Source organism: Micromesistius poutassou (assembly GCF_964030765.1).
Source record: "Micromesistius poutassou genome assembly, chromosome: 12".
NCBI lineage: Eukaryota > Metazoa > Chordata > Actinopteri > Gadiformes > Gadidae > Micromesistius > Micromesistius poutassou.
The window spans coordinates 9,941,633-9,953,718 of record NC_140282.1 but is presented as its reverse complement, the minus strand read 5'-3'; the positions used below and the strand labels follow the sequence as shown (position 1 = coordinate 9,953,718).

At 48.6% G+C, this 12,086-nt stretch overlaps 1 protein-coding gene across 1 annotated transcript in view; it reads left to right on the top strand.

The window, feature by feature from the left end:
- Nucleotides 1-2,975: 2,975 nt before the first annotated feature.
- LOC311356175 (protein GREB1-like) overlaps nt 2,976-12,086 on the top strand; it is a gene marked incomplete at its 5' end in the record, with an annotated part of 15,729 nt that continues 6,618 nt past the window's right edge. Inside the window, 12 exons of the mRNA XM_084475932.1 lie at nt 2,976-3,129; nt 3,503-3,619; nt 4,057-4,233; nt 4,795-4,977; nt 6,490-6,579; nt 6,815-6,973; nt 8,443-8,643; nt 8,826-8,948; nt 10,009-10,194; nt 10,454-10,587; nt 10,835-11,111; nt 11,914-12,042. Of these exons, the coding sequence (XP_084332058.1) occupies nt 2,976-3,129; nt 3,503-3,619; nt 4,057-4,233; nt 4,795-4,977; nt 6,490-6,579; nt 6,815-6,973; nt 8,443-8,643; nt 8,826-8,948; nt 10,009-10,194; nt 10,454-10,587; nt 10,835-11,111; nt 11,914-12,042 (1,930 nt within the window). The remainder of the gene's footprint in view (nt 3,130-3,502; nt 3,620-4,056; nt 4,234-4,794; nt 4,978-6,489; nt 6,580-6,814; nt 6,974-8,442; nt 8,644-8,825; nt 8,949-10,008; nt 10,195-10,453; nt 10,588-10,834; nt 11,112-11,913; nt 12,043-12,086) is intronic.

Here is a 12,086-nt window from a genome sequence, read left to right as displayed (position 1 = left end):
TACACGTGTTGGGAAACCAGGGGTGTGGCCTGTAACACAACAGCATCAGCAGCTTTCCAAACAATAATGCCAGGTGAACTGAGTTTTGAGTTGCCTCTGATACCTGTGTGCACAATATGCTCATCATAAAACAAGCAAAGTTGCCGTGGGTCGTACAAACCTGTTGCTGCTTAACGAATTTGATTTGTGTGAGCAATCGTTTGCCGGATCAGAAAATGGTTGGAGGAGAAATTGAAGATGAGCATGGAGTCGCACACACAACATGTCATTCAAACATCACACCCCTGTCCCGCCATGCTGTTTCACTCTTTTTTATATATTTTTTGTTACCACCTCTGCTGCTGACCTAAAGGTGGAACCTATAGGCCCCCCCATTCCATGTTTGTACTTTTTATACAGAAGGCGAGGTGAAATAACGCCACAACATTCCCAGCTTGACCAGGCTATGTAATAGGGCTTGTGTGTGTGTGTGTGTGTGTGTGTGTGTGTGTGTTGGGGGGATGCTTTGTGTGTGTGTGTGTGTGTGTGTGTGTGTGTGTGAGGAGGTGGTGCTTAGAGCAGGAGGGGGAGGGGGTGTTAGGGGTTATCTGTTCATAGCCTAAGCACTACAATAGTGTCTCTCACCCCAGGGGGGAGGAGGGGGGAGGAGGGACGGTGTGACAAGAGGAGGAGGAGGAGGAGGAGAAGGGGGAGATGAAAGGAGATTCTTCTTCCCCTGCGAAGAGAGAGAGAACAAAACTGTCCCAGAGTGTTGCCCTGCCACCGTGTTGAGGCTGCCATAAATCTCTCTCTCTCTCTCTCTCTCTCTCTCTCTCTCTCTCTCTCTCTCTCTCTCTCGCTCTCTCTCTCTTTCTCTCTTTCTCTCTTCCTCTCTCTCTCTCTCTCTAGTACTCTCTCTACCTGTCTCATTCTCTGTCTCTCTCTCTCTGTCTGTCTGTCTCTCTCTCACTCTCTCTCTCTTTCTCTCTTTCTCTCTCTCTCTAATTCTCTCTCTCTACCTGTCTCTTTCTCTGTCTCTGTCTCTCTCTCGCTCTCTCTCTCTACCTGTCTCTGTCTATCTCTTCTCCGTCTGTCTGTCTCTCTCTCTCTCTCTCTCACTCTCTCTCTCTCCCTCTCTTTCATGTTACCCCTGTCTCCTTCACCTCCACCATCATTAGTGTGCTGTGTGAACTGAATGCCTCCTCCATTAGCCTTAATCACAGGGCTCTGATCCCCTCTTCCTCCCTCCTCCCCATCACCCACACTCTTCCTACAACCGTACTTCCTCTTCATCTAGAGTGTGTGCATGCGTTGTCACACGTGTGTGCATTTGTGTGTGTGTGTGTGTGTGTGTGTGTGTGTGTGTGTGTGTGTGTGTGTGTGTGTGTGTGTGTGTGTGTCTGTGTGTGTGTGTGTGTGTGTGTGTGTGGCAGCTAATATGTGTGGTACTAGGATGAAGATTAGACTAGCAGGGTCATGTGTTTTGCGTCTGACCTAGTTAGCAAGGCTAGCTCTACTGGTTGCACAGGCTGCTTCAAGTCCTAGCTTAAGTAATCGATACAGGTTGAATGATATGAATCAATTTAGATGTCCACTGATATCTCTACTTCTCACCTATATATGTAATGACTTCAGAGATAAAGTAGAAAAGTACCTTTTAACATGTTTAATTAGCCACAGGCTAATAACATATGAACATAGTAGCTACTACTAGATGTTATTGAATACAACATGGTTGAGATTAGTGTTGAATCCAACCTAAACTGATGCTGTCTGTGGACTCTCTGCCTTAAGCTTTTTTGAATGAGAGTGAGAGGGAGAGAGAGAGAGACAGAGAGAGAGAGAGAGAGAGAGAGAGAGAGAGAGAGAGAGAGACAGAGTGAGAGAGAGAGACAGACAGATTGAGGGAGAGCAAGAGAGAGAGGAGGGAGAGAGAAGGGGAGGGAGTGAGATGGTCTAGGTCAGGGTGCCCTGACTGTAAGAACAGCTGATAGTTATTAAGGCGTTCTCTCTTGATGTCTGTATGTGTGTGTGTGTGTGTGTGTGTGTGTGTGTGTGTGTGTGTGTGTGTGTGTGTGTGTGTGTGTGTGTGTGTGTGTGTGTGTGTGTATTCCTTGAAGTCATCTTGTGTTTGGACCCAGGGTTAACCTTATCAACTGAATTATGTAAATATTAACCCAACCCATACCCATACTTCTGATTACTCATACAATAATAGTATATATAGTAGTATATAGTATATATCATGTTAATATTAATACACTGAGTGATTATACACTGATTATTAAACTAGAGAAACTACTACTGTTAACTATAATTACGTTTAAATTAAATTACACTTATACTTTTGTTTCCATATATGTCTTAACTTTTAACACTTTCCCCATAACAAAAACACAACTACTAATAGCATCCATTCCTCTATACTGGGCTCGTGTGATGTTGTACACCAAGCAACTATCTGTTTCAGCAGCTATTATATCTACATTGTTGTTTTATTTTCTATAATCACATCTGACAAACATCTGTTGTTGTAATTTCACTAAACTTGTCCTGAAAGAGGAAAGCCTTTCTTTGCAAATAATCCTTCAGTTTTTTGGCAGACTGCTAGCCTGGGAACCAGACGAATCAGAGAGCTCTTATTCCTAACTTCGGCCTCCTGTTCAAGGTGGCTGCCACTGATGTGTCACAATTTTCATTGCTGTGATTGGTTGTAGGTCTATCCAATTGCATCCAGAGGCATTTTTGGTCTGCTCCCGTTGATAAAGGCCCTTGGAAATCAAAAATGAACTCATGACCATCTCTGTTTTGTACAAGAAACATCAAGCTACAGGCTTGCTCATACTCTGCCAGAAGAGCTGGCATCCTGTCATTCCTACCATGTCATGATAATAATCAACAAGACCCCCCCCCCCCCCCTTCTGGCCTCCCTGCTGCAGCGAGGAGCAGGAGGAGGAGCAGGAGGAGCAGGAGGAGGAGCAGGAGGAGGAGGTCTGATGGGGAACTCGTGTGCTGGCCAGCTCCGGACGGCCCGCTTCCAGGAGGTCCTCCACTACTCCATTGAGGCGTCACTGCGGTCCAGCGCCGTGGTCCCCCGGCCCGTCTTCTCACAGCTCTACCTGGAGACAGAAGCCCTCGCTGCTAACAATGGTAGGCACACACACACACACACGTGAATGTACGCACACGCATACACACGCACACGCACGGATACACACAAGCGCACGTACACACAGACACGCACCCTCATACACACGCGCATGTACGCACGCACTCACTCACTCACGCACGCACACACACACATGCATGCACATACACACATGTGCATGCACGTGCACACATGTACACACACGCACATACATACATACACACACACACACACACAGGACCATAGTGCTCACATGCATCCTTTATGTATTCATGAGTATTTATATCCATGTTAAAATGTGTGTGTGTGTGTGTGTGCGTGTGTGTGTGTGTGTGTGTGTGTATGTGTGTGTGTGTGTGTGTGGTCAATCATCAGGTCGTCTGGATGCAGATGATGAAGACGACGAAGACGAGGAGAATGGCTCTGAGTCCAGCCCCCCCACCGTGCCCTACCAGAAGAAGCCTCCTCCAGAAGGATGCTGCACCACAGACGGTAGACCTATCCAGCTAAGACTAGGCTATAGCAGACCTACCCAACTAACACTAGGCTATAGTAGGCCTACCCAGCTAACACTAGGCTATAGTATTAGTAGACCTACCCTGCTAACACTAGGCTATAATAGGCCTACCCAGCTAACACTAGGCTATAGTAGACCTACCCAGCTAACACTAGGCTATAGTAGACCTACCCAACTAACACTAGGCTATAGTATTAGTAGACCTACCCAGCTAACATTAGGCTATAGTAGACCTACCCAGCTAACACTAGGCTATAGTAGACCTACCCAACTAACACTAGGCTATAGTAGGCTTACCCAGAGAGAATTGTTGTCATATTTGTTGACATTGTCTTTACATCCTTACAGCAATCAATAAATCAAGTGTGAACTCTCCCCCCCCACCCCCCCCCTCCCCCTCCTCCCTCCTCAGGTTTCTGCCAGGCGGGTCGGAGTGTCCGTCTGTCCTCCCTGTCCACGGACCCCCTGGACGTGCCCCCGGGGTTCCTCCTGGTGGGGGTCAAGTCCTCCCAGGTCCCGGACACCCTGCTGGTGTGTGTGGTGGACAGCCGCTTCCTGCCCGACGAGCAGGGCCGCAACGCACTGCTGGGTGAGGAGAACATACAGTGAATTCATATAACCATACAGTGCACTGATCTACACTGCACCACACACTGGAGCATAAGAGGAGACCGTAACCATACAGTGAATTCATATAACCATACAGTGCACTGATATACACTGCACCACATACTGAAGCGTGGAAGAGGAGAAGGGAATACAGTCTACATATATACATACACATAAGTATAACTGTACATGCTAATACACTAGTGCATGTACGATGAGAAGGGTAATACAGTGTAAATATATATATATATATATATATATATATATATATATATATATATATGTAAGTAATATAATTGCACATGCTAACACAGCAAGATAAAATAAGATCCCACTTCATTCATTGGATCACATGTACTATTAGGATCACACACTGGATCATATGCACTATTCAACCCTTGTAAACATATATACTGTAACTATTTAACTCAAAGATTGTTTTGTATTAAGTAGATTCAGACGATACGAGTAGGCCTACTTTTGACACAAGCTGTGCCTTGATCTTGACGTTTCCCGCCGCGCGTGCGTCCTGTGTCCGCAGGGTTCTCTGGGAACTGCGTGGGCTGCGGGGAGAAGGGCTTCCGCTACTTCACAGAGTTCGCCAACCACATCAACCTGAAGCTCAGCACGCAGCCCAAGAAACAGAAGCACTTAAAGCACCTCCTGCACAGGAACGGCCAGGGAACGCTGGTCCGAGGGCCCGCCATCTGCTGGAGGGGACACGGTGAGAAACCAGGGGCCTAGAACACTGAGCCGAGAACCGAATCCAGAGGCCTTAGAACCCAGACACTAAAGCCTCGACCCTAGAGCTCAGATCTTAGAACCAATCCCTTAGAACCCAGACACAAGAGCCCAGATCTTAGAACCAATACCTTAGGGCAGAGACCCCAGAACCAAAGCAAGAGAGCACAGAACCCTAGTAAGCAAACCAAGAGAACCTGGAACCAAGAACCTAGAACCGGGATAAGAACCTAGAACTGAAGACCTAAACAACTGTTGTTCAGCTCTTTATTAGAAACCATGTGCTGAAATTGTGCCCATTCTGATTCTCCACACAATAATAAACAGATCCAAGTTATTCTTGATTAACATTTCTGGGATTGAGTGTGTGGCCCTAGAGAAGGGCTGTTCCCAGCCTAGTGTGAGCAGAGTGTTTACCTGTTGGACTAGCTGTGCAGGTGGTGCACTCTAGGGGAGCAGAGGTCAACAAGAGGGCCTACAGGGTCAGTGCTGTGGGCCGTATGGAATAATGGCTCCAGAACTCACTAATTGCACATTATTATGGCCCCTGGGTTATCATAGGATCACGTACATCTGCTCTCCGCAGCTCCACAGCCTCGGAAAGGAGATTAGCAAACCTTACTGACGTAAAGGTCAGACCAATTATCTCATGAACAGTGGGGGTATGGTTTTTGGTGTCTTCTGGTTTGGGTTAGTGTCTGTTGTCGGAGATCAAATAAAGTACCTTGATTTCTTAGGCATATTTTTGTTTGATTATCAGTTATTACAGCGTAGCCTTTGACACCCATCTGAATGGTTGTGGGTTTGGACCCTATTGTTCACAGTCCACAGTCCACAAAGATTATGCTGAATGACTGAATATTAGTGTGTCATGTTTGTGTGGTGCATTGTCTTCATGCTCGATCCAAAGTCCTGTCAGGCCGAGATGTACCAAATCAAGGTGCACGTATACTGTTTTAAATGTGTGTTTAGTGTAATTAGTGTACGTGTTGTTTCATTTCTTACGGTGAGTTCAAACTGGTGATCAGCATCAAGCACCCTCAGGCCGACATGACAGCCTTCTCAGACAGCACCAGTACATGTTTCCCCCCCGAGGTTGGGCCAATCACAGAGGCTCCAGGGACATACCAAGGAAGAGAGAGTTGCTGGGACAGAGGGACTATATGGCTGTTTATTTAGCCCAGTCAATAAAGGGATGCATACTCTAATACCAGGGGGACCTTTTGTCTCTGTGTCTCTGTATAGAAACACAGCTTGACACACACTCTCCTGGTGGTCTCTCTCTCTCTCTCTCTCTCTCTTTCTCTCTCTCTCTCTCTCTCTCTCTCTCTCTCTCTGTCTCTCTTGATTTGTTTTTATCATTTTTGTTTAAAACTTTGCTAATCAAACTAAGTTGTGTGTCATGAACTTTTCATATGAATCTATAGTAATACATAGTAATAGTGTGTCATACTCAGCGCCTCTCAAAATATGTGTGTGTGTGTATGTGGTGCAGAAAGCAGAATGAAACATGTGGGGTCCGGTATCGTAGGAAGTCACATGACATCAGATGAACCGCCACATCCAGCCCTCGTCCCTCACACAGGTAGAGACACACACACACACACACACACACACACACACACAAACACACACATGCAAAAATATGCTTGCTCGCTTATTCTCACAATCACACACAAAGACCCAGCAAACACACAAATCCAGGCATACTCACTCCCCCACAAATACACACATCAATGTACTTGATTTTAAATAATATAATAATAATGATAGAATAATAATCTCTTCCTCTGTCTGTCTCCCTCTTCTGATACCTGCAGGACCTCATGTTGACCCCATGGGTTCTCACATTGACCCTGTTGCTCCTCCACCATTGGCCGACGCACCCCCGGCCATGACCAATGGCAACCATGCTCTCCCTCCCTCAGCCAACCAGCCGCCCAGCACCCGCTCTGGGCCAGGGAGACCCACGTCTATTGGTACGTTGACACGTACCAATAGAGTTAGAGCATGTAGAGCCAATACGAAACTATAGAGTTAGAGCAGGATAGAGCACACACGAAACTACACAGTAGAATTAGAGCTGGATGTTTCCATGATAAACTATAAAGAGAAGTGTTAGACCTCACAGTTTAAAATAATCATACTATTTTATGTGACCTAATGGGGAGCATACAATATATATTAATACAATAATGAAATCTGATCACACAGCAAACCGCTCAAAGAGACATTTAAAGGAGAAATCAGTGTGTGTGTGTGTGTGTGCGTGCATGAGTGAGTGTGTTTGTGTGTGTGTGTGTGTGTGTGTGTGTGTGTGTGTGTGTGTGTGTGTGTGTTGCTTTAACCCTCAACCCTCCTTTGTCTTTACGTCTCTTTGAAAGCGAGAGCTCCTGTCTCGGACACTTTCACTCCCCAGGGAGCCGGCTGCCGCCTGCATGTGTGTGTGTGCCAGAGTCTGTGTGTGTGTGTGTGTGCGAGAGAGAGCGACAGAGTGACAGGGATCCCCCTTTGTCTTCTGCTTTCATTCACAAACTCCTGGAGCAGTAAAAGTCACCCCCTCCCCCCCCCTCTCCCTTCCTCTGGCCTTTCTTTCCCTCTCCTCCTCTCTTCCTCCCTCTCCTGCTCTCACCTCTCTATTGGGGTTGTAAAAGTCTCCTTTCTCCGCCGCCCCTCACTCCCGTGTGTGCGGGCTTCCTGTCCGCCTGTGTAGCCCAGAGCCTGGTAACGCGTGGGGATCCATTGTGAGCCACGTGTCCCTGCATATCAAAGACAGGCGGCGGCCCCATGAGACACTTCCAAAGGCCACTTCACCGGCCTCCGTCTGCCTTTTACTGCAGCTCAGCTCAGCTCAGTGCCGTGAGGAATCACAGCACAACAGGAATAACATTTAACCACCATCGAACCATAGTTACATGTAAAAGAGTCAGAGTTAACTCTGGAGAAGCATGTAATGTGAATGTCATGCTTCTGTGTGAATGTCATAAGGTAATAGGTTAATGTGATGTAGTAGCCATGTCCAAACGCATTTGTATTGCAAATGGCTTGGGTGATGAGACAGACTGAGACTATCTTTTCAAAATATATCTAACATTTTACAACACTGCAAATGAAATGATTGTCTTTAATATCAAGACAAGATCGTATCACAGAAGCAGTGAGCAGGGTGTGTACCCATGCGTTACATTTCAAGAGTAATTTGGCCCGTGACCCCATTTTAGACCCCCAAGCAGTTGGCTTGTAGCTTCCGGGCTTTTCTATGATTATCTTATAATGATAAATGTCCCCATCATATAGCTGTACCTTATCAAGTACTACAGCTAATAAGTCAGCAATCCCCATGACCCCGTGAGTACACCAGGCCAGCCCAAGTGGTCCGGGCACACGTGTGTTGGAGCCCCCTCGTCATCAGTGTATGTTCACATGAATTAACCATGTGTTCTTACAGGTCTCCATGCCAACGCCGGACCCCCTAAGAAGAGACACAAGGGCTGGTCCCCGGAGTCCGCCGCCCCGACGCTGGTGGACCACTCCCTGAAGACCCCGCCCTCCTCCTCTTCCTCCAACCCCTCGTCCTCTTCGTCAGCGGCGGCGTTACCGTCGGCGCACCCGGCGCCTGCCTTGCTCAACGGCACCGGCCAGTGGTTAGGTAGGAGGAGTCAGAATCAGAAGTTAAAGGAAATGATTATGTTAATATGAGTGGTTTGATGTACCTTTGGTTTTAATTGTCTTTGATTAATATTGGGACATTTTTGGCATCAGAAGTTTTTTAATTTCGATGTCTTTTATTTTGAAAGTTTTCAACGTTTAAGTGTCTTGTCTGTCATCCAGAAGCCGTGGCTCCGCCCACTGTGCCTCAGGGGTCCATCCTGTCCCTGTCCTCCCACGGGGCGTCCGTCACAGTGCCTGATCACCTGCTGCAGACCTGCAGACTACAGCCTGTCATTTTCAACGGTATGTTTGCGTTGTTTACATGGATATATGTTATGGTCGCCGGAGTAGATAATGTAATAATGTAAACTAGCTTTTATGAGCCTCTCATAGCTATGCCAGCTGTTAGCTGTGGGATAAAGCCTTCTTCACAAGCTGGCTGGACTTCCTGGTGGGGAGGCTGGAGTTTGGTGGTTCACACCAGGTCAGGGAGGCTTGGGTCTGGTGGTAACACCAGGTCAGGGTGTGTGGGAACCACCTGGCAGATGGTCCCAGCTCTCCTGCAGGTCAAGGGTCAGCTATGGTCAAGCACCCAGGGCCACCTTTTCAACCTCGTGCTGGCCCCTCCCCCTCCCAGCAATCTGGTTCACCTGGCTGGACCCTTCTCTCCCCTCCTCTCTCCTCTTATCTCTCCTCTCCTCTCCTCTCCTCTCCTCCCCTCTCATCTCCTCTCCTCTCTCCTCCCCTCTCATCTCCTCTCCTATCCTCTCCTCTGCTCTCCTGTCCTGTCCTTTCCTCTCCTCTCCTCTCCACTCAACTCCTCTTCACTTTCTCTCCTCTCTCCTCTCTCTCCCGTCTTCCCCCCCCACCGTAGTGTCCTCCATTCCACCGTCTCCCACCAGCCCGTCCTATTATCACCAGCTGTGCGTGGGTCTGTGTGTGTGCAGGAGTCACCACAACATAATCTTTCCTTTCACTGCGTAACATCTGGAGGAGGAATATCTTTGCACAAATTAGCTTGTCAACCAATTCTGAAAAGGGGAATCCGTCGTCCTTGACTGCTTATGGAAAAAAAAAAACATAGCAAAATATAATATTAATGACTATATTTTGACTTTAAAGTCAGAATTCTGAGATTAAGGTCAGAACTCCAAAACAATAATCACATGTGGCCCTAATTCTCTTTCGTAGTAGGCTATTTTATAAAAAAGTAAAAAAACAGAAAATAGAAAATACATTTTAATATATCAGAAAATGTAAAGCATTTTAGAAAAGATATTCAAAGGTTAAATGAGTGTGGCGGTTCCCTTTAACTAATGATCAGCTAATCCTCCACCCCCCTCCTCCCCCTGTCGGGCCCCAGGCCACGGGCCCCTGCCCCAGCTGTGTGGGAATGTGGGCGAGGTGCTGGTCAGCTCCCTGCTGCAGACCTGCTACCTGAGCTCCCAGAGCCTGCCCCGCGTCTACCAGCACTACGGGCCCTCCCCCATCCAGCCGCTCTCCACTGAGATGCAGATCCTGCTCACCGTCTACTACCTGGTCCAGCTGGGTGGGTCTCCCCTGTCCCTCACACACACACACACACACACAAAAGCACTCACTCATGCACGCACACACACACATACACACACACAAACACACCCACACACTCACTCACGCATACACACAGACGCACGCACACAGGCAAGCACGCACACACACACACACACACACACACACACACACACACACACACACACACACACACACACACAGATCCCAGAAGAACGTATTGTTTTTGTTATTGATTACTGATGTGTTGTGGGCAGGTCCGGACCAGGTGCCTCTGGTGGAGGACCTGGAGCAGATCTTCATGAGGTCCTGGAGGGAGTCCCACCTCAGTGAGATCCGTCAGTACCAGCAGCCGGGCCCCGCCCACCCGGACCGGCTCTACGGCATGGAGGTAGTGACCCTCTACTTAACACGCCTCAGTGTGACCCGGGCTCAATTCCCACCTGTGGTCCTGTGCTACATCCCCTCTCTCTTTCAACCCACTGGACTGTCTCTCTTCATTGTCATTTACATTTACATTAAGGGCATTTAGCAGACGCTTTTATCCAAAGTGACTTGTCTCTTCAATCTCCTTGAAAGAGAGCTCTTAAAACAGATGAAATAAATGATTAAATAAAACATTGTGTGCTGCTTTCCAGACGCCGCCCTCCATGCCGGGCATGCCCCAGCTGCCCTCGCTGCCGCCCCACAGCCAGCAGTCCCTGCGCCCCAGCCAGCTGCCCTGGCTGGCCCAGCTGGCCGCCTCGTCGTGCGGGGAGGGGGTGCTGGTGCTGGGGGAGAGCGAGGGCTCCCTGGCCCAGGGCCTCAGCCAGACCTTCAGCCGGCTGCTGGACGGCAAGCTGGTCAACACCAACTACGTGGTCATCATCGTCACGGCGATCGGCCAGGAGACCCAGTCCTGTGTGGTGGTCACAGGTGTGTGTGTGTGTGTGTGTATTGTGGCAACCCGGCTCGGCTAGAGTGAACCGCCTCGTCCCAAACAGCCCATGAATTGAGTTTTAGTTCAAGCCAACACGGCACTTTTAATCAAAACCAAACAGATAGTATCTTACTACTAAACAGAACAAAAAAAACATCTTTGGAGGAATCTACAGTCTTGTTCTTCAGGGTGGCAACACCTCACCCCTGACCCCTGACCCCTGACCCCTGACGACTGGTCTCTCTGCATACACGAACCAGGAGAGCCCTGAATGAGTGTGGAAGCCTGCCTTTTGAAGCATGCTTCCGCCCTGCTCCTCGGGTGTTCCGTATTTCCCTTGATTGGCTGTCACCAATGCTCTTCCTGGCGCCATCTGTGGGAAATCTGTGGTACACAGCCTCCACAACCTGCCCCCTGGACCTCCAGGGGCGCTGTGCCGGAGACGGGTTGCCACAGTATGTGTGTGTGTATGTGTGTGTGTGTGTCTGCCCATGGATGTGATGTGGTGATTCAAAGGCCCCTTGTAACTTTTGTGTTGATTTTGTGTGTGTGTGTGTGTGTGTGTGTGTGTGTGTGTGTGTGTGTGTGTGTGTGTGTGTGTGTGTGTGTGTGTGCACATGTCTGTGTGTGTATGTGCATGTCTGTGTATATGTGTGTGTGTGTATATGTGTGTGTGTGTGTGTGTGTGTGTGTGCATGCGTGCGTGCATGTGGATGTGCATGCGTGCATACGTGCATGTGTGCGTGCGTGTGTGTCTGTGAATGTCTGTGTGTGCGTGTGTGCGTGTGTGTGCTGCAGGTAAGCACCAGTGCCGTGCCGTGGCAGAGAGCATGTACTCCCCCAGTGAGGGCCTCAGGGAGATGGACCAGCAGCTGTCCTCCGGTCTGGCCCAGGACCTGGCCCAGTACTGCAGCTCCCTGGGACCAGGTACCTCCACCACACCCCCCCACGGACCAGGAGTGTTAGGATCC